This window comes from Salvelinus namaycush, chromosome 21 (assembly GCF_016432855.1).
Source record: "Salvelinus namaycush isolate Seneca chromosome 21, SaNama_1.0, whole genome shotgun sequence".
NCBI lineage: Eukaryota > Metazoa > Chordata > Actinopteri > Salmoniformes > Salmonidae > Salvelinus > Salvelinus namaycush.
Genome location: NC_052327.1, coordinates 26,383,152 through 26,403,972, shown reverse-complemented (window position 1 = coordinate 26,403,972; position 20,821 = coordinate 26,383,152). Strand labels below are relative to the sequence as shown.

Sequence of the window (20,821 nt, the reverse complement as noted above, 5' to 3'; positions counted from 1 at the left end):
GGATTGAGATCCGGGCTCTTCGCTGGCCATGGCAGAACACTGACATTCCTGTCTTGCAGGAAATCACGCACAGAATGAGCAGTATGGCTGGTGGCATTGTCATACTGTAGGGTCATGTCAGGATGAGCCTGCAGGAAGGGTACCACATAAGGGAGGAGGATGTCTTCCCTGTAACGCACAGTGTTGAGATTGCCTGCAATGACAGCAAGCTCAGTCCGATGATGCTGTGACACACTGCCCCAGACTATGACGGAACCTCCACCTCCAAATCGATCCCGCTCCAGAGCACAGGCCTCGGTGTAACGCTCATTCCTTCGACAATAAACGTGAATCCAACGATCACCCCTGGTGAGACAAAACCGCGACTCGTCAGTGAAAAGCACTTTTTGCCAATCCTGTCTGGTCCAGCGACCATGGGTTTGTGCCCATAGGCGACGTTGTTGCCGGTGATGTCTGGTGAGGACCTGCCTTACAACAGGCCTACAAGCCCTCAGTCCAGCCTCTCTCAGCCTATTAGAGACAGTCTGAGCACTGATGGAGGGATTGTGCCTTCCTGGTGTAACTCGGGAAGTTGCTGTTGCCATCCTGTACCTGTCCCGCAGGTGTGATGTTCGGATGTACCGATACTGTGTAGGTGTTGTTACACGTGGTCTGCCACTGCGAGGACGGTCAGCTGTCCGTCCTGTCTCCCTGTAGCGCTGTCTCAGGCGTCTCACAGTACGGACATTGCAATTTATTGCCCTGGCCACATCTGCAGCCCTCATGCCTCCTTGCAGCATGCCTAAGGCACGTTCACGCAGATGAGCAGTGACCCTGGACATCTTTCTTTTGGTGTTTTTCAGAGTCAGTAGAAATGTCTCTTTAGTGTCCTAAGGTTTCATAACTGTTATCTTAATTGCCTACCTGCATGTACATTAATTGTTTATTGTTCATTGAACAAGCATGGGAAACAGTGTTTAAACCCTTTGCAATGAAGATCTGTGAAATTATTTGGATTTTTATGAATTATCTTTGAAAGACATGGTCCTGAAAAAGGAATGTTTCTTTTTTTGCTGAGTTTATATATACACAAACAGGACCAGTCAAATGTTTGGACACACCAACTCATTCAAGGGTTTTTCTTTATTTTTTACTATTTTCTACATTTTAGAATAATAGTGAAGATGTCAAAACTATGAAATAACACATGGAATCATGTAGTAAACAAATCAAAATATATTTTACATTTGAGATTCTTCAAAGTAGCCACACTTCACATTGATGATAGCTTTTCACAATCTTTGCATTCTCTCAACCAGCTTCACCTGGAATGCTTTTTAAACAGTCTTGAAGGTGTTCCCACATATTCTGAGATACAGAGAGACACAGCCTAGGTGAACGGATGATCTTCACATGTGTGATTCCCACCGTGAAGCATGGAGGACGTGTGATGGTGTGGGGCTGCTTTTCCTTCACTTTGCGGTCCAACTCATCCCAAACCGTCTCAATTGGGTTGAGGTTGAGTGATTGGGGAGGCCACGTCATCTGTTGTCTAAAAGCAATGATGTTCTGTGGTTTCTCTTTCCTTATTTCAGCTGTTCTTCCCATAAATTGGACTTGGTCTTTTACCAAATAGGGCTGTCTTCTGTATACCACCCCTACCTTGTCACAACACAATTGATTGGCTCAAACTCATTAAGAAGGAAAGAAATTCCACAAATTAACTTTTAACAAGGCACACCTGTTAATTGAATTGCATTCCAGGTGACTACCTCATGATGCTGGTTGAGAGAATGCCAAGTGTGTGCAAAGTTGTTATCAAGGCAAAGGTTGGCTAATTTGAAGAATCTCAAATATAAAATATTTTGATTTGTTTAACACTTTTTTGGTTACTACATGATTCCATATGTGATATTTCATAGTTTTGATGTCTTCGAAAAACCCTGTAATGAGATGTCCAAACTTTTGATTTGTTATATATATATATATACATACACACACACACACTGTATAAGGTCAGTCAATCAAGAACTTTGCAAGTTTCTTCAAGTGCAGTCGCAAAAACCATCAAGCACTATGATGAAACTGGCTCTCATGAGGACCGCCACAGGAAAGGAAGACCCAGAGTTACCTCTGCTGCAGAGGATAAGTTCATTAGAGTTAACTGCACCTCAGATTGAAGCCCAATAAATGCTTCACAGAGTTCAAGTACCAGACACATCTCAACATCAACTGTTCAGAGGAGACTGCATGAATCCGGCCTTTATGGTTGAATTGCTGCAAAGAAACCACTACCACTACTCCAATAAGAAGAAGAGACTTGCTTGGGCCAACAAACACAAGCAATGGACATTAGACCGGTGGAAATCTGTTCTTTGGTCTGATGAGTCCAAATTAGAGATGTTTGGTTGCAACCACCATGTCTTTGTGAGACGCAGAGTAGGTGAACAGATGATCTCCGCATGTGTGGTTCCTACCATGAAGCACGGAGGTGGTGGTGTGATGGTGCTTTGCTGGTGACACTGTCAGTAATTTATTTAGAATTCAAGGCACACTTAACTAGCATGGCTACCACAGCATTCTGCAGCGGTACGCCATCCCATCAGGTTGGCGCTTAGTGGGACTATCATTTGCTTTTCAACAGGACAATGACCCAAAACACACCTCCAGGCTGTGTAAGGGCTATTTGACCAAGGAGAGTGATGGTGCTGCATCAGATGACCTGGCCTCCACAACCACCTGACCTCAACCCAAATGAGATGGTTAGGGATGAGTTGAACAGAGTGAAGGAAAAGCAGCCAACAAGTGCTTAGCACATGTGGGAACTCCTTCAAGACTGTTGGAAAAGCCTTCCTCATGAAGCTGGATGAGAGAATGCCAAGAGTGTGCAAAGCTGTCATCTAGGCAAAGTGTGGCTACTTTGAAGAATCTCAAATAAACAATTAGATTTGTTTAACACTTTTTTGATTACATGATTCCATGTTATTTCATAGTTCTACAATGTAGAAAATAGTAAAAATAAAGAAAAATCCTTGAATGAGTAGGTGTCCAAACTTTTGACTTGTAATATAGGCTTCACTGTCCAAATACATATGGAGGGCAGAGTATACAACCATAATTGCTGTAAAAAATACAAAAATAAAAGGCATAATTTGATGTATGCCTGTTCCCTCTTGCAAAGCTTCTCCAAAAGTACTCTGATGGCACAAAGTGCTCCCAATTGTCAAGAGCATCCTTCAATTCATTATTGGCTATTTATGCGGTATTGTCCAAAAAAAGACAGTTTAGGGGGAAAAAAAATGGGAACCTTATGTCCATATACACTGATGATACAAAACATTAGGAACACCTGCTCTTTCCATGACAGACTGACCAGGTAAAAGCTATGATTCCTTATTGATGTCACTTGTTAAATTCTCTTGTGGATGAAGGGTTGGAGACAGGTTAAATATGTTTACTTTTTTTTGCATTTTGTCTGCATCTTGCTTGAGAAAATCAGTGATAGAGCAGATCATATAAAACACTGTGCTATAGAACTACTGACTAGAACCTAAATTGTTGTCCATAAAATGCCAAGACAATTAAAATAAGAGTGAGGAGGTAGGTGTAAGGAGAGAAAGGCAGAGGAACAATGAGCTGAAATCATTAAGAAAAAGTCAACTTTTATTGTGTATCGTGGCTTTAGTATTCATTGTCACAGAGAGCAGTGAGCAGGAAATGGAAAACTTGCTGGTCTGAGGGGAGGGTGTCTTATTGACCATATTTTCTATGATTCTTTGGATCGCTGTAGCAACCTGATATGACAATGAATGTTAATATAAAATTAACAAAATAAGCTAAATGTAGTTGTATACACCAAGGCAAGCCACAACACAAAGGGGAGTAAGAGAAAACAACAGGATCTAAGAAACGTTGAGTCCAAACAAAACTAAAATGGAAGAGAAAATGGTGCAGGTAGGTTGGTATTTTTTTCTCCTTTTCTGGCATCTTCAGATATTCAAGCTCCCCAGCATCATGCAGGTCAGCGTAGGGCAGTGTTTCCCAACTCTGGTCCTCACATACCCCCAACAGCACACATTTTAGTTGTAGGCCCAAACAAAAACACCTAATTCAACTTATCAAGGGCATGATGATTAGTTGACAAGTAGAATCAGGTGCTTGTCCGGGGCAAGAACAAAAATATGTAATGTTGGGGGTACTCAAGTACTGGAGTTAGGAAACACTGGCGTAGGGAACGAGACTGATGGTTCTGCGAGCTCTCAGCAAAGGAACACATCTCAATTCAGTTGGAGGCATGTAGCCTATGTGCCTGTAGGTCTCTGTGATTGACATCTGGAATCCGGTGTAATTTCTCTAACAGGTATGGAAGATACAGAGGGAACGTTGGGCATTTAGGTGTCGTCAGCCTTCCCTCATATCCTTCCTGCACACCTCTGGTGTCCTTAGCCGAAATTGTGCAGTGCGAGCCGGAACATGTCATTGGTGCATACCCAAGCATCATTAATGTTTTTCAGGATGAAACTCTGATGAAATCCCATGACGGGGTCCTCATCGGCCTGTAACACAAAGACAGAGCTTAGTCAAGTCACAGTTCTATGGCTGTGTATCCAATCCACAGTTGGGTGCTTCTCTGACAAGGGTTGATTTTGGCTGGGTCGAAGCAACACAAACTGCTTGCACACAACAAACACATTCCTGTTACTCTACTATCCATTAACTTATCCGGAGTGGCCGCGTTGCTAAATTCTCTGGATGCCTCTTCCCGATTAGCTAAACAACCGAAGCTTCTGCACATGTGTGGGATTCTCTACTTTACGCACAGTCTGTACTCGTTCTGGCTGCCCGGAGAACAGGCTACTCTGGCGAATGTCAGTTATGATGGAGAATGGTGCTTGTTTAATCATGTTAGATCAAACCTGAATAAATGTTAGCAAGAGCACATAATGATAGTATTCTACATAACAGAACAGAATTGTATAACGTTACTGTGAGACAAAAAACACCACCTAATTTGTTATGGATTTCTGGATGATTGTGCGAATGGTTGCATTTTTCTCTCATGCGGCCAAAACACAACAGCACCCGCCATAGGCAAAATATGTGCTTTGATTTGTTAACACAATCTGCAAAAAAATTATCATTGTACATCATTTAAAACACTGTACATAATTAAAGAAGATCTATACTGAACAAAAATATAAACGCAACATGTAAAAAGTGTTGGTCCCATGTTTCATGAGCTAAAAGAAAGATCCCAGAAATGTTCCATATGTACAAAAAACTTCTCGCTCAAGGTTTGTGCACAAATTTGTTTTGAAGGAGTGTGCAAATGGCATGCTGACTGCAGCAATGTCCACCAGAGATGTTGCCAGAGAATTGAATGTTAATTTCTCTACCATAAGTCGCCTCCAACGCAGTTTACGTCCAACCGGCCTCACAACCGCAGACCATGTGTTATCACGCCAGCCCAGGACCTCCACATCTGGCTTCTTCCCCTACGGGGTCGTCTGAGACCAGCCACCCGGACAGCTGATGAAACTGTGGGTTTGCAAAACCTAAGAATTTTTGCACAAACTGTCAGAAACCCTCTCAGGGAAGCTTATCTGCATGCTCATCATCCTCACCAGGGTCTTGAGCTGACTGCAGTTCAGCGCCGTAACCGACTTCAGTGGGCAATTGCTCACCTTCGATGGCCACTTGCACGCATCACCTCATGTTTCAGCATGATAATGCACGGCCCCATGTCGCAAGGATCTGTACAGAATTCCTGCAAGCTGAAAATGTCCCAGTTCTTCCATGGCCTGCATACTCACCAGACATGTCACCCATTGAGCACGTTTGGGATGCTCTGGATTGATATGTATGACAGCGTGTTCCAGTTCCCACCAATATCCAGCAACTCCACACAGCCATTGAAGAGGAGTGGGACAATATTCCACAGGCCACAATCAACAGCCTGATCAACTCTATGCATAGGAGATATGTAGCGCAGCATGAGACAAATAGTAGTCACACCAGAAACTGACTGGTTTTCTGATCCACAACCTTACTTTTTTTCTTTGTAAGGTATATGTGACCAACAGATGCATATCTTTATCCCCAGTTATGTGAAATCCATAGATTAGGGCCTAATGAATTTATTTCAATTGACTGATTTTCTTATATGAACGGTAACTCAGTAAAATTGTTGAAATTGTTGCATTTATATATTTATTCAGTGTAAATGCATATTACCATGAAATTAATTTGAGGTAAAATGGTTGGCATGGACGTTTCACCAGTAAAATGTTAAGAATTATCATTCACAATCTAGAGTGAGAAATGTGAAGGCAGGGTGAGCACAACAATGTGTTTGTAAAGTAGAGGTAAAGAAACACATGCGCAGAATGAGATACACATTTCTTCTCTGGGGAAGAGGCTTCCAGGGGGAAGGGATGTGGGAGGAACGGGGCGGTTACAGTCAGTCTTGCAGTTAGCCTCAGCCTAATTTATACAATCACACTGCTTGTGACAAACCCCAATTCCTGATCAGGCTATTCCAGTCAAACAGAGCACAAGCAGGTGTGAACAAGCACTAATGGAGATAGAGCCACAGACAAAAAGCAAGTAATCCCTTTAGGTGTCAGTGGAGACAAGGCATACATAACTCTGTAAGGTTTACTACTCAGTGATCATGATGGCATTGGCTCCTTCAAATGACATGTTGGTGTTCTAAAAAGCTTCTACCAATCAGCAGCTTGCAAGTAGAAGGTCCACAGTGAAGATCAGAGCTAGCATATAATGCCATTATCGCAGCTGAGACTAGTTGCGATAATTGGTCAATACTGAATGACTACCAGTCAAACAAGCCAGCCTTCACTATGGTCTAAGTTCAGATCCAATAAACAAACCACATGGTTGTCCCAGTTCATAGGACATTTCCCCCCACTTTAACCAGAGTGTAAAAATATTATTTGGTGAGTAAATAGATTTTTTAACTCCCTGAACACACTGTGGTCTCTCATAATCAAACTCCAGTATGAATAAATCCCTCTATGGCATGAGATTAGTAAAAGCCCAACTGAACCATGGTCAGTCAGAACACAGATCCTTACTGACAGTAAGTAGGGAGAAGATGGGACATTAGACCACAGACAGGTCAAGGGTTGTGCTGGGCAAGCCTGAAGAACTCATTGGTGCAAACCCAGGCATTGCTGTAATTGTTCAGCAAAAAGGTATTCTAAAAGCCCAGGACCTGGTCATCATCTGCCTGAGAGACAGACATACAATAATATACAATAACCCTGACTTGTAAAGTACTTATCTACCTCACACACAAACATACCCTTATTTTTTATAACACAGGAAGGCTTGGTCCATGGCCTCTTCTATTTGCTTAGGCAGATTAATAACAGCATAGCTATTTATCAACTTGGTGAACAAATGGCTTGAAACTGTGGTGAAGCTAAAAACAGATGTACCTAGCTGTGCTTTAACAATGAAGTTTGATCAAACAGACAGAACCGATACTCTTAATTTAAAGCAGGTGGGGATGTCTAGCATGCAAACTATTCAATTGTTGGTTTAGGAAACTGGCAATATTGATTTTTACAGTGATAGAATGAGAAATACTTACTTTTAGTTGTCCTACTACCATACTCATTATGCAGCTGTCAGGGGTGGGCTGGTGGTCTTGTGCTGTTATACTGTGAGCAATTTTTAAGAAGGGGAGAGTCTGAAAATAAGAAATAAGAAACATGACAGATGTATCAGAGACAAGCACATTCCACCAGGATGTCTACTGGATATCCTGTTAAATCAGTATACTCCTGACATACTATTGAGGTATTCCATTCTGTCATGCTCAGGTCAAATATTTAAAAATGTCACTCACAGAAAGTTTCTCAACAATCGCTGCCTTTCCCTGGAATTGCTGTCCTTCCCACGTAAGGCAGGATGCATCAATCTGTTAAAAGGAAAAGCAGAGGATTGAGTTCATCAGCAGAAGGCACATTGGTGGTATATTTAGGGTGGAAGGATGTGAGGTGTCCCGACTGCCAAATATTTTAAAAGCATGACTAACTTTTCTACGCATATTCAAGGGTGTGAGGGAATATGTAATAAATTAGGCAAGTGCAATGTGGAAGAATAGAAGAACGGGCTCTGCTGCTCTTATCTTATTCTTTGATGAAAATCAAATTGTTTGAGGCCAAATAAGATAGCAACCAGAAACCTTCCAGTAATACATTTTCATTATGATGTAAATGAGTCAGCTTGTGCAGTTCTCCTTCCATCTAAAAATGTAAATTGTGGGTGAATCTCATGAAACCAGTTTTAACCATGGCAGCAATAAATTGACTTCGAACACCATAATGCATCTGCAACAGTCAACTATCATTCTGAAGACTAAGATACCTAGTTAATGGCAGATTGTATTATTTTAAATACATATCACATTTGTCTGAATTTAGTTCATTTTCACTCCAAATTCTCATTACCGAAATGCTTCTGGATTAAATTCTCAGGTCATTTTATAAAATTTGACTTGCAAAAAACCTAACTTATTTGAATAAAACATTGTGCTGTAGTTTGTGCATAAATAATAAAAATCTTATACCATGTGAAGTTTACATTAATCTTTTATATGTATTACGTAAAAACACAGTCTGTGGACATCTTTCTCATTATCGTAACAGAGTTTTTGTAAAAAAAAATAAAAAATAATGTAATAAAGTTGTATTCACCCATGATGCATCATCTAGAGTAGTCAGACGAGCACAAGTTCATTTAATTTCTTCACTTATATGCGGGAACAAGGATTTTATTCTCAAACACCCCCTTTACGACACTTGACCTTCACATTACCAAAATGACTAAAAACTTAAAATTGGGAAAAACTTAAGATAACCATTACCTTACCAACATGGAGGCATGAATGGGCTTTGAAGATGTGGTCTATTGTTTGCGGACTCACAATGGCAGTCTCCTATTACTTGCAAATTGAACTAAGGGCCTCATTACCAAACATCTCACTACCATATCATTTTTAGGTCCGTTTCGGTAATGAGAACCTTAATTTCGGTAATGACAATAAGCTATTTCTAATGGGTGCGCTGTGCTGGTAACTTATATTATTTACTAGGACCACAGCTTAAAGCTATTGTATAGATTATTTTGTAAAACATCTATTATTTGACTAAGGTTGTCAAGAAACCTGGGTGTATAAAAAGCATTTAATTTACTTAAAGCCACAATCTGTTGTTTGTGCTTCAGTGAAGACCAACCCCTCCACTTAAAGGAGGATATCCCCGGTTTTGCCATGTGTACATGTTTTAGCATTTGCTCCATATCCCACATATTTCAATATTTTATAGCAGGTATGGTCCTGCTTTAGGTGCACACACATTTTTTTAATGGGCCTAATCATAGAATTAAATATAGGAATCCCTATCAATTCAATAGGATCTCTGTGGGCCTAGTTGTAAAGATTTGTCATTTAACTTATAAAATAAATTACCTTTAATTGTGGCATAAACACAACCAGTCATGATGTTTTCATCTGATTGTCATACAATCACATCAAAGGGCTCCTTCACTAGGCTACCTGCGCACATTCACCCACTCACATTTAACCATGGAAAGAAGTCTGGGAATATGACTGAATATAAACAGTATAGTTATTCCCTCGCAAGGCAATCAAACAAGCAAAATGCCAGAACAGGGATAAGGTGGAGTCACAATTCAACGGCTCAGACACGAGACGCATGTGGCAGGGTCTACAGAAAATCACAGACTACAAAAAGAAAACCAGCCACGTCACGGACACCGACGTCTTGCTTCCAGACAAACTAAACACCTTCTTCGCCCGCTTTGAGGATAATACAGTGCCACCGTCGCGGCCCACTAACAAGGACTGCGCCCCCCCCCCCCCCCCTCTCCGTGGCTGAGGTGAGTAAAACATTTAAACGTGTTAACCCTTGCAAGGCTGCTGGCCCAGACGGCATCCCTAGCCGCGTCCGCAGTGCATGTGCAGACCAGTTTATGGACATATTCAATCGCTCCCTATCCCAGTCTGTTGTCCCCACATGCTTCAAGATGGCTACCATTGTTCCTGTACCCAAGAAGGCAAAGGTAACTGAGCTAAATGACTATCGCCCCGTAGCACTCACCTCTGTCATCATGAAGTGCTTTGAGAGACTAGTCAAGGATCATATCACCTCCACCCTACCTGACACCCTAGACCCACTTCAGGTAGCATACCGCCCCAAAAGGTCCACAGACGACGCAATCGCCATCACACTGCACACTGCCCTATCCCACCTGGACAAGAGGAATACCTATGTAAGAATGCTGTTCATTGACTACAGCTCAGCATTCAACACCATAGTACCATCCAAGCTCATCATTAAGCTGGAGGCCCTGGGTCTCAACCCCGCCCTGTGCAATTGGGTCCTGGACTTTGACAGGCTGCCCCCAGGTGGTGAAGGTAGGAAACAACATCTCCACTTCGCTGACCCTCAACACTGGGGCCCCACAAGGGTGAGTGCTCAGCCCCCTCCTTTATACCCTGTTCAACCATGACTGCGTGGCCACGTACGCCTCCAACTCAATCATCAAGTTTGCAGACGACACAACAGTAGTGGGCATGATTACCAGCAATGATGAGACAGCCTACAGGGAAGAGGTGAGGGGACTCGGAGTGTGGTGTCAGGAAAATAACCATCAACAAAACAAAGGAGATTATTGTGGACTTCAGGAAACAGCAGAGGGAGCACCCCCCTATCCACATCGAAGGGACAGCAGTGGAGAAGGTGGAAAGTTAAGTTCCTCGGCGTACACATCACAAACAAACTGAAAATGGTCCATCCACACAGACAGTGTGGTGAAGAAGGCGCAACCTCAGGAGGCTGAAGAAATTTGGCTTCACCCAAAATTCTGAAACTTTTACAGATGCACAATCGAGAGCATCCTGTCGAGCTGTATCACAGCCTGGTATGGCAACTTCTCTGCCCACAACAGCAGGGCTCTCCAGAGGGTGGTGCTGTCTGCACAACGCATCACCGGGGGCAAACTACCTGCCCTCCATGACACCAACAGTACCCGATGTCACAAGAAGGCCAAAAAGATCATCAACCACCCTAGCTACTGCCTGTTCACACCGCTACAGTCCAGAAGGTGCGGTCAGTACAGGTGCATCAAAGCTGAGACTGAAAACCAGCTTCTATCTCAAGGCCATCAGACTGCTAAACAGCAATCACTAACTCAGAGAGACTGCTGCCTACATTGAGACCCAATCACTGGCCACTTTAATAAATGGATCACTAGTCACTTTAAATAATGCCACTTCAATAATGTTTACATAACTCATAGCACATGTATATACTGTATTTTATACCATCTATTGCACCTTGCCTTTGCCGCTCGGCCATCGCTCATCCATATACTAACATATTGTCATTCATCCCTTTAGATTTGTGTATATTAGGTAGTTGGGGAATTGTTAGATTACTTGTTAGATATTACTGCACTGTCGGAACTAGAAGCACAAACATTTCGCTACACTTGCATTAACATCTGCTAACCATGTGTATGTGATAAATAAAATTAGATTTGGATTGTATATATTTCCAGCATCCAAACAGTGGTGAATGGATACACAAAACACAAAAAAAGTGTCATGACATTAGCGATTGTCATTAGAACAGAATTTACGCGTCAACTGCTGTCCACGTATGTTTCTGTTTCGGCCACTCATCTCTGCCTTGGCATTATATCCATTCACAAACTTTTCATGCCTGACATGCAGCCTATTTTTCTTGATATTTTGTTTTAAATATTGTAATAGGCTCATGTTTTACCGGTACGGCATACCCTCACTATTTATTTTGCCGGGATGCCGTACCTGACCGTCTTACTTTCTCCCCTGCTTTACAGGCATATTATGTTATTCCATTTGTCCATGGGATGACATTCAATTTAGAAATTGTATTTTTATTTTACCTTTACTTAACTAGGCAAGTCAGTTATTATTTTCAATGACGGCCTAGGTTAACTGCCTTGTTCAGGGGCAGAACGACAGATTTTTACCTTGTCAGCTCGGGGATTCGATCTTGCAACCTTCTGGTTACTAGTCCAACACTCTAACCACTAGGCTACCTGCCACCCCAATATTCTAAATACCCTAGAAAATAAAGGGTTATTTTTGTCAATTGCATTAAGATCAGTGATTTTAGTATTATGCAAGTCATTTGGGCTTAACAAATGACACCGTTTGATGATGTATTGTGTTACTGAATATCTAATAGAGCTCAGTACAGTTTTTCAATGGCAAACTATGCAACACTCATTACCGAAACATGCATTCTCATCTCTGAAACCTTATCATTACCGTAATGCACCAATATTTAGGAAATATATTTTAAAAAACATATTTCAGTAATTTTGCCTTAATCTGATAATGTGCCCTTTGATCTTTATCCAAATATCTGTACATAAAAATAACATGTATACACAAGCAATTATGACAAAAAACAATATTCAGAAAAGGTTGTGTTGCGGTAATGAGAAATCACAAAATAATTGTTTATAATTACATATTTCAATGTTTAACACTGGCCTTTTCATTAGGAGAGCAATATAAAAAAAAGATTAGAAATGTATTCGTTTAAGCCTTTTTGGAACTTCGGAAGCTATATTTTGCGTTGGTAATTGTGGAATTTGTGGTAAAATCAGAGGTGAAAGTAAAACAGTACAGTCCAAAATAAGTACTGGGCATATGCAGTACCAGTAAATCATATGCCTATTACAATAATACATTTTTAAAAATGTAATTTTTGGGGGGACTATTACACCACTATTTATCATTATCAGAGGCAGGAAACATTTGTGAAGGAAAACAGGTGGTATAGCCTACGTTCCAAAATGCGATGTGGTTTGACGAGAACACTGAAATTATGCCAAGGCAGAGACGAGTGGCCGACTAAGAGGCGAGCACGGACAGCAGTGGACACATCAATTCTAGCCTAATGACAATCGCCAAATGTCATTAGACTTTTTGGTGCTTTGTGTAACAGAGGTCTCTTTCCATTCACCACTGTTTGGAGGCTGGAAATATGTTGCGAGTGGATGAAGGTGCGCAGGTAGCCTAGTAAAGGAGCCCTTTGAAGTGATTGGTTGACAAATCAGATGAAAACATCATGACTGGTTGTGTTTATGCCACAATAAAAAGGTAATACATTTTAAAAGTTAAATGACAAATCTTTACGACCAGGCTAACAGAGATCCTATTGAATTAATAGGAATTCTATATGTACACTACCGTTAGTTAGTTTGGGGTCACTTAGAAATGTCGTTGTTTTTGAAAGAAAAGTTTTTAAAAAATTGTCCATTAAAATAACATCAAATTGATCTGAAATACAGTATAGACATTGTTAATGTTGTAAATGACTATTGTAGCTGGAAACAGCTCTTCAGTTTCTTGGCAATTTCTCACATGGAATAGCCTTAATTTCTCAGAACAAGAATAGACTGACGAGTTTCAGAAGAAAGTTCTTTGTTTCTGGCCATTTTGAGCCTGTAATCAAACCCACAAATGCTGATGCTCCAGATACTCAACTAGTCTAAAGAAGGCCAGTTTTATTGCTTCTTTAAATCAGAACAACAGTTTTCAGCTGTGCTAACATAATTGCAAAAGGGTTTTCTAATGATCAATTAGTCTTTTAAAATTATAAACTTGGATTAGCTAACACAACGTGCCATTGGAACACAGGAGTGATGGTTGCTGATAATGGGCCTCTGTACGCCTATGTAGATATTCCATAAAAAAAATTGCAGTTTCCAGCTACAATAGTAATTTACAACATTAACAATGTCTACACTGTATTTCTGATCAATTTGCTGTTATTTTAATGGACTTTTTTATTTGCTTTCCTTTCAAAAACAAGGACATTTCTAAGTGACCCCAAACTTTTGAACGGTAGTGTATGTTGCTAGTTAGCTAGCTTGGTTAAAATTGTGGTACTGAAGTCCCATACCGGGAAGAAATAAAATATACATACACCCCTGGGTAAAATGCATAATATCTGATCAAATACAAAACAATAATTATGAAATGGATACCTACAGATCCGATTCTTAGTGATCCAAGAAGAATAATAGAGAAAGATGTGTTTATGTGCCAGTTTCATGAGAATCACCCTGATACCAATAGGGGGCACACAAACAATACACTGAATCAAGAATGCTCACTAAGCAGAATGTAAAGAAAAGGGTACAATCAACAACTTGCTTGTTCTCACGATTGATAAATGGACATTACAATTATTTGAGCAGCTTAAAATATGTTACTATATGCTGTATATTACACATCTTATTGAAATATATTATGCTTTAGCTTGTAAGTGTCCAAGAAGTATGCATATTTGCATGTCCTCCACAGTCTAACTTGATGCTTCCGACCCTGTTTCTTTGGCCCAAAAAGTTCCTCAGATGAATGCTTGTCAAAACTTGTTTGATCTAGCATCAGTCTCTGAAAGACATAAACCAAGTAAAGGTTTGAACAGTTACATTGAAATAAGGAAAGACTACGGTACATGTATTGATTGAACAATCTTTACTTTGGTTAGCGTTTTGGATAGAATTATCAGCGAGCATTCGCTCACAGGAATGGAGATATGATACACTACTTTTCTATTTGAACAACAACTGAACCTTACATTAACAAATATTTAATTAATTGTTGAAAATCATTACTGAATGAGTTATTACAGATGCAGAGGAGGTGGATAGACGGTTGAAGGTGGAATAATGGGGCATTCATGTGCTCGTAGGAACTGGGAAGTCGTAAGTCCGACATGATTGTGTTCTGGAACTGTTAAAGTCGGACCAATTCTTCAACCAACAATATTTTAGCTAGCTTGATAAGATAGCTAATGTTGCTAATAATAAAGTTAGCTAGCTTGGTTAACATTGACAATATGGTCAAACTAGCAACATTATCCACATTGATAATTGTGTAACGGTCAAAAACGTTACACAATCTTGGTTGAAAGGTGAAAAGTTATTGGTGAAAAGTTGCAACTTGGGTAACAACATTTTCTCAGTTTCCCATTTGTAATGCCCACTTGGGAGGGTCATTCAAGTGAAACTTCCCATTTCTAACTCCAAACTTCCGACAGCACGTGAACGGTCCATAAATACAAGGGGCTGACAACAGGACAGAGTAACTATGATAAATATTCATTGGTACAGATTTACATTCTGAGACTCACATATATTGCTCCAAGCTGGGTCCTGTCAGTGTCAAAGAGTTGGTAGTAATGTTGCACAAAGCTGGATCCTATCTGTTCCCAAATTGGCTTTTCCCCCATTCTGAATCACCTGGCAACAAGCACTAGTGGAAGAGACAATCTTATGAGTATAGACAATTCAATGATATAAACCAAACTCAAGAAATCTGGTCAAGAAAGACCAGGTAGAGCAGGGGTTGGCAACAGGTAATTTTTAAAGTTATTTATTGTATTTTTTGGTAAAAAAAAAAAATTAATAAAGAGACTAAAATCACCAGGAATTCAGCCCAAAATTAGTTTAATTTTGGACATCTATTCCCAAGTATCCCCCCAGGTATGAAATTACTGTTATTTTCAAATACAATCTATTTTTAGGCTTAGTTGTAGTCAAATTGCAGTATACATATTATTATATTAAGAGTGCACGTACAATTATCCATGATCTGCCCTACCCTACAAACATATGCAGGTTATGCAAAGAGTATGTAGGAAATATATTTTGGAATTCAGTGCTTCAACAATACATATACAGCACAAAAAAATAGCACTGTACATGCGCTCCTAAAAAAATAGCACTGTAGATAGTTTATTATTCTTTGGGTATTTTTCCAGTTACACCCAGATGGTGTTCATACCTATCCTGACCATACTAGTTAGACGTTAGTTGGTCTTGTTTTGATAAGTGCGACATCAATGACACAGCGAGTGTCATGTGTCTCCCCCACGCACGATAACTTTATACGAGGCTTGCATACCAAAGTTATTCACATGAACCTAGTAAATACTCTTCCATTATAGTCATACTTCTCGGACTATAATTACAAAAATGTTATATCCAATCGTTTGACATTCCAGAGATACATCTAGTTATCTAGCTCATTTAACTACAAAGGTTTTTATTTTAGTTAGCTACCAAGTTATACCAACTAGCTAACGTTACTAGTAACTAACTTTCCCTGTGATCGTAAACTGACTTCTAAATGGACAGCAGACTATTTCACACAGTCCGCTCAATACGTTAGTTGAGTTAGAATGTCATCACGAACAATTTTGTCGATCTTTTGGCTGAACTCGCCAACCAAACTGGCTAACTCACGGTTTATAGCTCCTCTGCTAAACGCAACGATTTACGATAGAGTTGAGCAGCGACGACTACGGGCAGACTGGAGCTCCAACGTCACAAAACGATTGATTCCAGCACCCAAACAGCCCGTAGTTACACAGAACAATGGTGTGTAATTGCGGGATATTCTTCGGGGGTTGAAATTAGTCGTTTTTTATTTAAACTTCACTGTATGTGACGTTGAAGCGCGAGTTCGCCCACACTAGTCAACGATTGAGTTGAGCGGCGAGTTTAATAGGATAGGTTCATAGATAGCTAGCATAGGCAAGGCTAATAGCAAAGATCAAACGTTGGTTGTCTGGCTAGCTAGCAGTCCTGTATTGCTTATCTAATCAAATATAAATCACGGCTCTAAAAAATAAAAACACAGTGAAGCTTGATATACAAATTGAATGGCACGTGGTTTCTGCTGCAAAAATTACATTTTGAAGCCTTTTTATTGACCGGGCCCAGACAGAACATAGGCGTGTCTTAGTTAGCACTTTTGGCGAGCCAGCGCCTGTCAAGAAAAGGTATATCAACTAATTCAATCTAAAACATAATACGATACTGTTGTTACCAGAAGACAATTTTTCCCCCATTCAATATATCATGAAATGCTTTATACAAACAAACAACTTACCGCGGACCCAAAACCCGTGCCCAGGCTCCCAGTTATGGCGATTACACCAGTTTATGGCGCATGCTCAGGACAATAATCTGTCCTAATACTTTGTGGGAAAGGGAAATGAAGTTATTCAATCTATACAGCTGGTAGGTTTTAGATTTTCCACAAACACACAAATTTGAAAAAAACACACTTCCCTCACACTTCAGACAAAAATATGGTACCTCTTATTCAGCCCACTTTGATGAAGGTGAATTACATTTGCTTTGTAAATTACATGAATGGGTAGAAAGGGCATGGATCAACATTACACAGGGTTTTACATGGGGACATCCACAAGATGGCACAGTTCTATAATGGTATACTGCACCAGTGATCAATTTAATAGACTGGCGAACATCACCTGAGAAGTATGTGATAGCTTAACTTTGGAATGCTGATGTGGTTACATAAACTCTACACTATTGACACTGATTGTGGGAAACACATTTTATTTACAGATCATTTCAGTATAAACAATTACTTTGCAATGAGAGCAGAGAAAAAAATACAGTAAGATGCCTGACAGCTGACACTTTCTAAAAGTGCATGAGTCCTGTTGTGGTGCAGGCCCAGCCCTGGTCACATCCGCTACCAGGAGGTGCTGCAGGGCCAGCTCTGTGTCCATGTTTTGTTGTCTGCTGCTCTAGCTCCTGGGGTATCTAGAAATGCCATAGTTAGGTTCCAGTCCAGTGTGGTAGAGTCCAGTGAGGGGTCAATGTTCTTGAAGGCAGCCACAGTCACCTCTGTGAATCACAAACACAATGCCCCTGATGATCCTTTCAAAACTAATAATTTATAATGCAATTGTCTGTGATCAAGGGGTATAACACGTCTTTGCCACAGGTAACAGTCAGTAATGGCAGTCTAAGTCTGTTTCTTGTAAAGGTTGTGTGTTCAGTGTGGTAGTACAGTATGTGACTATTGCAATAATAGCATGGATTGGTGCTATTGTACACATACTTCTATCAAAAAGGGAGCGCGGAATTATGTGGACTGAGGTGTGAAACTATGGACTGAGAACCAAAAACTATTGGTTATTACCTCTGTACCTCTTGTGGGGTGGCAGGTAGCCTAGTGGTTAGAGCGTTGGTCCAGTAACCCAAAGGTTGCTGGATTGAATCCCGAACTGACGTGGTAAAATCTGTCATTCTGCCCCTGAACAAGGCAGTTAACCCACTGTTCACCGGTAGGCTGTCATTGGAAATAATAATTTGTTCTTAACTGACTTGCCTAGTTAAATAAATGTTGTAGTTTTTTGAGTATAGTATATTTTTGGTGTTGACGAATGCCCTCTAATAATCTATAAACCCAGGCTTTTCCCCATCTTGGCTCTCCATATGCTGGTGTAGAAATTCTGGAAGATTGCTGCTCTCATCTCTCTGAAGATAAAAACATTTAGAATAAATATTACAGAGTCAAAGAGTGTGTGAAATATTAACTGATTATGTTGAAAGCAAAAAGGTAACAGTTTACCTTCTCGTCCTCAATGACCTTCTCCTTCCAAACCTCCTTGATGTTTCTCATATCAGCCTTCTTTAGCCTATGGTTCCTCAACTGTCCCTCATAGCACAGGTATATGGGCACATCATCAGAAGTACCCTGAGTGGACACAGGCTGAAGACATTTTGACTATGCCATTCTTTTCAGAAATGTGTTGTTCATGTTCAGGTAGTTAGAAAGTTCAGCAGGGAGGGAGGTTTACCAGTCCAGTGTAAGACTGAGAAATTCTACAAGCAGTATATCCAGACGCCGCTTGCTGGAATGGTCCTGGGAGAGCTCTGCCCAACACTCACTACCTCCCAGCACGTCTGTAATCACACAGTTGTGTAAATGTTCTGATCTAAAACTGTTGATAGTGATTCCGTCACAAAGCAAAACTCTACAGTGGCTTGCTAAATTAATCACCCCGCTTGGCATTTTTCCTATTTTGTTGCCTTACAACCTGGAATTAAAATAGATTTTTTTGGGGGGTTGTATCATTTGAATTACACAACATGCCTACCACTTTGAAGATGCAAAATATTTTTTAATTGTGAAACAAAAAATAAATAATACCAAAAAACTGAAAACTTGGGCGTGCATAACTATTCACCCCCTCAAAGTCAATACTTTGTATAGCCACCTTTTGCAGCAATTACAGCTGCAAGTCTCTTGGGATATGTCTCTATAGGCTTGGCACATCCATCATTCTTCATGGCAAAACTGCTCCAGCTCCTTCAAGTTGGATGGGTTCTGCTGGTGTACAGCAATCTTTAAGTCATACCACAGATTCTCAATTGGATTGAGGTTTGGGCTTTGATTAGGCCATTCCAAGACATTTAAATGATTCCTCATTAATTCACTTGAGTGTTACTTTAGCAGTATGCATAGGGTCATTGTCCTGCTGGAAGGTGAACCTCTGTCCCAGTCTCAAATCTCTGGAAGACTGAAGCAGGTTTCCCTCAAGAATATCCTTGTATTTAGCGCCATCCATCATTCCTTCAATTCTGACCAAAAACATCGCCACAGCATGATGCTGCCACCACCATGCTTCACTGTGGGGATGGTGTTCTCAGGGTGATGAGAGGTGTTGGGTTTGCACCAGACATAGCGTTTTCCTTGATGGCCAAAAAGCTCAATTTTAGTCTCATCTGACCAGAATACCTATTCCATATGTTTTGGGAGTCTCCCACATGCTTTTTGGCAAACACCAAACGTGTTTGCTTATTTTTTTCTTTAAAAACCTCTCTGGGATATGTGGGACGGTAACGTCCCACTTGGCCAATAGCCAGGGAAAATGTAGAACGCCAAATAAAAAAAAAAGATATAAAATCAAACTTTCATTAAATCACACATGTAAGATACCAAATTAAAGCTACACTTGTTGTGAATTCAGCCAACATGTCAGATTTCAAAAAGGCTTTTCGGCGAAAGCATAAGATGCTATTATCTGATGATAGCACAATGTCAACAAAGAGAGAGTAGCATATTTCAACCCTGCCGGCGCTACTCAAAACGCAGATATAAAATATAAAACATGCATTACCTTTGACGAGATTATTTTGTTGGCACTCCAATATGTCCCATAAACATCACAAATAGTCCTTTTGTTCGATTAATTCTGTCCATATATGTCCAAATTGTCCATTTATTTGGAGCGTTTGATCCAGAAAAAAACAGCTCCATTTTTGAACAACGTCACTACAAAATATCTAAAAAATTACCTCTAAACTTTGCCAAAACATTTCAAACTACTTTTGTAATACAACTTAAGGTATTTGTAAACGTTAATAATCGATCAAATTGAAGACGGGTCTATCTCTTTTCAATACAGGAGAGCAACAAACTAACGCTACTTTTTTTAGTCTTGCGCAACTCTCAAACAGTACACATGACGTTACACTGCTTCCTGATAGCCTTCTTCTTCATTGCACAAATGAATAACCTCAACCTATTTCCTAAGACTGGTGACATCAAGTGGAAGCAGTAGGAACTGAGAACAGGGTGATTAGAAATCTGGCTTCCCAATGAAACCTCATTGAACAGACAGTGACATAAAAAAATAAAAAAAATCTGAAGGGTTTGTCCTCAGGGTTTTGCCTGCTACATAAGTTCTGTTATACTTACAGACATGATTCAAATAGTTTTAGAAACTTCAGAGTGTTTTCTATCCAAATGTACTAATAATATGCATATCTTATATTCTGGGGATGAGTAGAAGGAAGTTGAAATTGGGCACGCTATTTATCCAAAAGTGAAAATGCTGCCCCCTATCCTAGAGAAGTTTTAAGCAATGGCTTTTTTCTGGCCACTCTTCCATAAAGC

General features: G+C 40.3%; 1 protein-coding gene across 1 annotated transcript; it reads right to left on the bottom strand.

Moving 5' to 3' along the window:
- Window positions 1–3,616: 3,616 nt before the first annotated feature.
- LOC120066251 (nuclear transport factor 2) lies at window positions 3,617–17,071 on the bottom strand. Its single transcript, XM_039017499.1, has 5 exons — window positions 16,991–17,071; window positions 15,228–15,349; window positions 7,853–7,924; window positions 7,595–7,693; window positions 3,617–4,535 (listed from the first exon to the last, which is right to left on the bottom strand). The coding sequence occupies exons 2-5, from the start codon at window positions 15,324–15,326 to the stop codon at window positions 4,422–4,424; spliced, it is 384 nt and encodes a 127-aa protein (XP_038873427.1). The 5' UTR covers window positions 15,327–15,349; window positions 16,991–17,071; the 3' UTR covers window positions 3,617–4,421.
- Between the last annotated feature and the right edge of the window lie 3,750 nt (window positions 17,072–20,821).

What these genes read in the sequence shown, in the direction of transcription:
- LOC120066251 (XM_039017499.1), bottom strand. Translation starts at nt 15,326, where the DNA reads ATGGGGGAAAAGCCAATTTGGGAACAGATAGGATCCAGCTTTGTGCAA. An exon ending in CCCAGCTTGGAGCAATATAT is followed by an intron (nt 7,925 to 15,227) that starts GTGAGTCTCAGA and finishes TCCTTTTAACAG; the next exon opens with ATTGATGCATCCTGCCTTAC. An exon ending in CGATTGTTGAGAAACTTTCT is followed by an intron (nt 7,694 to 7,852) that starts GTGAGTGACATT and finishes TCTTATTTTCAG; the next exon opens with ACTCTCCCCTTCTTAAAAAT.